The following is a 1,831-nucleotide window of genomic DNA, read 5'->3' as shown; positions in this document are numbered from 1 at the left end:
GCGCGGGCGGGGCCTCTGCCCCCCCCCCCCCGCCAAACCCCCACGCCCCCCGTCTCCCGCAGCTCTTCACCCACTCCCACGGCGACAGCCCCACTGTGGGGAGCAGTCTCTCACCTCACAGCTGGGGAAACTGAGGCAGGGAGGGCAGGAATGTGAATTGCACACACTCCCATGTGAGAACTGAGGGGTTTCCCCCTCCCAGGCCCTCACTGTTCACTTTCTCCCGTCTGCAAGCAGAAGGCCTGGTGCCACAATAGCAACGCTACAGGGGAAGGAAAGGAGATATTATCTCTCTGTCCGTCACTCTTCTGCCAAAAACCACCCATGGGAGGAGCTGGCTGAAAGATGCACGAAAGGTTGTCGGGGCTGGAGCAGCTTTGCCATGAGGTTGAAATCCCCAAGTCTGATCTGAGCCGCTGAAATGTTCTGCCGAAGCAGGGCACAAGGTGGAAGCAGACACCTGGAGTCTGCCAGCAGAAAGGATGGCTCAAACCTGGCCACAGGGCTCCTCCGGTGTCATGCTGGAACACGCAGGCCAGCCCCAGGGTGGCTCTGCTGGGTCTCTGGCTGGGACCTGAGGGCCAGAGGCCCTGGCTGAGACTGGACCGAGGGTCTGCCGGTGTTTTCCCGGTACCCAAGGCACCTCTCGGGCAGACCCAGGCCACGTCCGGACCCTTTCCTGCCTCCCACCTGGGTCCAGCGTCTGTATCTGGTTGTGGGACAAGTCCAGGACGCGCAGGTGTAGCAGGGGCTGCAGGTTCTCCACTCTGCGGATGCGATTTCCAGCCAGGGAGAGGAATCTGCGGAGCACAGGGAGGGCAGTGGTGTGAGGAGGGGGGAACGCCACAGCCCCCAGGGTCAGAGCCAGCAGCACCAGGCTGTCAGGGGCTGCAACTCAAATCCCCCCGGCTCTGCCAAGGGAAGGAGGGAGCCCCGCTGTCCTCTGACCATGGAAAGCTATCTGCTTGGGGGCAGGAGCTGCCCGTACCGCAGGTTGGGAAAGCAGCCCAGATTCTCGATCTTCTTCTCGATCTTCTAAATGTGGTTCTGGGAAAAAAAAAAAAAAAAGCAACGTGGTTTTTTTACTGCATGAAAAATCAGACTTCGGGAGGCCCCCCAGAATCACTCCAACCTCACACAGACAACATGATGTCCCACCACTGCCACGGGAGCTTTATGGAGGGGGTATGGGGCTGCGACAGCACGGGCAGACCAGCACGGTTCAGAAGGACCCTAAGGCTCCTCATGCGGGTTTGAAAAACACCGAATGGCTGACGCCAGACCCTCGCTCGAATTCCGTCGGTGGCACTGTCATCGGAGGGGAGCGCTGCCAGCCCCTCTGGCCATGCGGGGAGGCAAAACTCCGGAGCAGAACTGGGGGTGTTTGTGGTCCCCCCGAGGAGGCCTTTACCCGCAGGACCAGGGCTGATCCCCACTGCCCCGCGCCTGCCGTAGTGCCTTACCTGCTGCAGGTAGAGGCTGTGAATCTCCCACAGGCTCTGGAGTCTCCCAATAGCACAGATGTTCTCCCAGTCCAAGCGGACGGTCGAGGGGGACACCGGCTCCGTGGATCTAGAGGAAGGGGGGACGCTCGGGGTGTCCTTTGTGCCAAGAGACCCTCCCTGTCAGCCTGGGTGATGAAGGTGGGCCCTGTGCAGATCCTCACCGGCTCTGTGGGTGCGGGGGCTCCACCAGCCGAGGCAGGTTCCTCATAGTGATGAGGTGGTCGGTGAGGGTCACCCCCGGAGATGTCTGCTCATGGCCTGTGGGAAACCCAGAGTGACGGGGCCCAGGCCAGCGGGGTCCAGCCCCCCCACACCTCCCCAGGCTG

At 61.8% G+C, this 1,831-nt stretch overlaps 1 protein-coding gene across 1 annotated transcript in view; it reads right to left on the bottom strand.

Moving 5' to 3' along the window:
* Positions 1-1,761, bottom strand: part of LRRC46 (leucine rich repeat containing 46) — a gene marked incomplete at its 5' end in the record, with an annotated part of 2,828 nt that extends 1,067 nt beyond the window's left edge. Inside the window, 4 exon segments of the mRNA XM_019474243.1 lie at positions 691-800; positions 989-1,047; positions 1,464-1,572; positions 1,667-1,761. Of these exon segments, the coding sequence (XP_019329788.1) occupies positions 691-800; positions 989-1,047; positions 1,464-1,572; positions 1,667-1,761 (373 nt within the window).
* Positions 1,762-1,831: the final 70 nt, after the last annotated feature.

This window comes from Aptenodytes forsteri, unplaced genomic scaffold, assembly GCF_000699145.1.
Source record: "Aptenodytes forsteri isolate BGI_AS27 unplaced genomic scaffold, ASM69914v1 Scaffold25, whole genome shotgun sequence".
Lineage (NCBI taxonomy): Eukaryota > Metazoa > Chordata > Aves > Sphenisciformes > Spheniscidae > Aptenodytes > Aptenodytes forsteri.
Note: the sequence above shows the minus strand (reverse complement) of the source record. Positions and strands in the feature narration are given on the sequence as shown.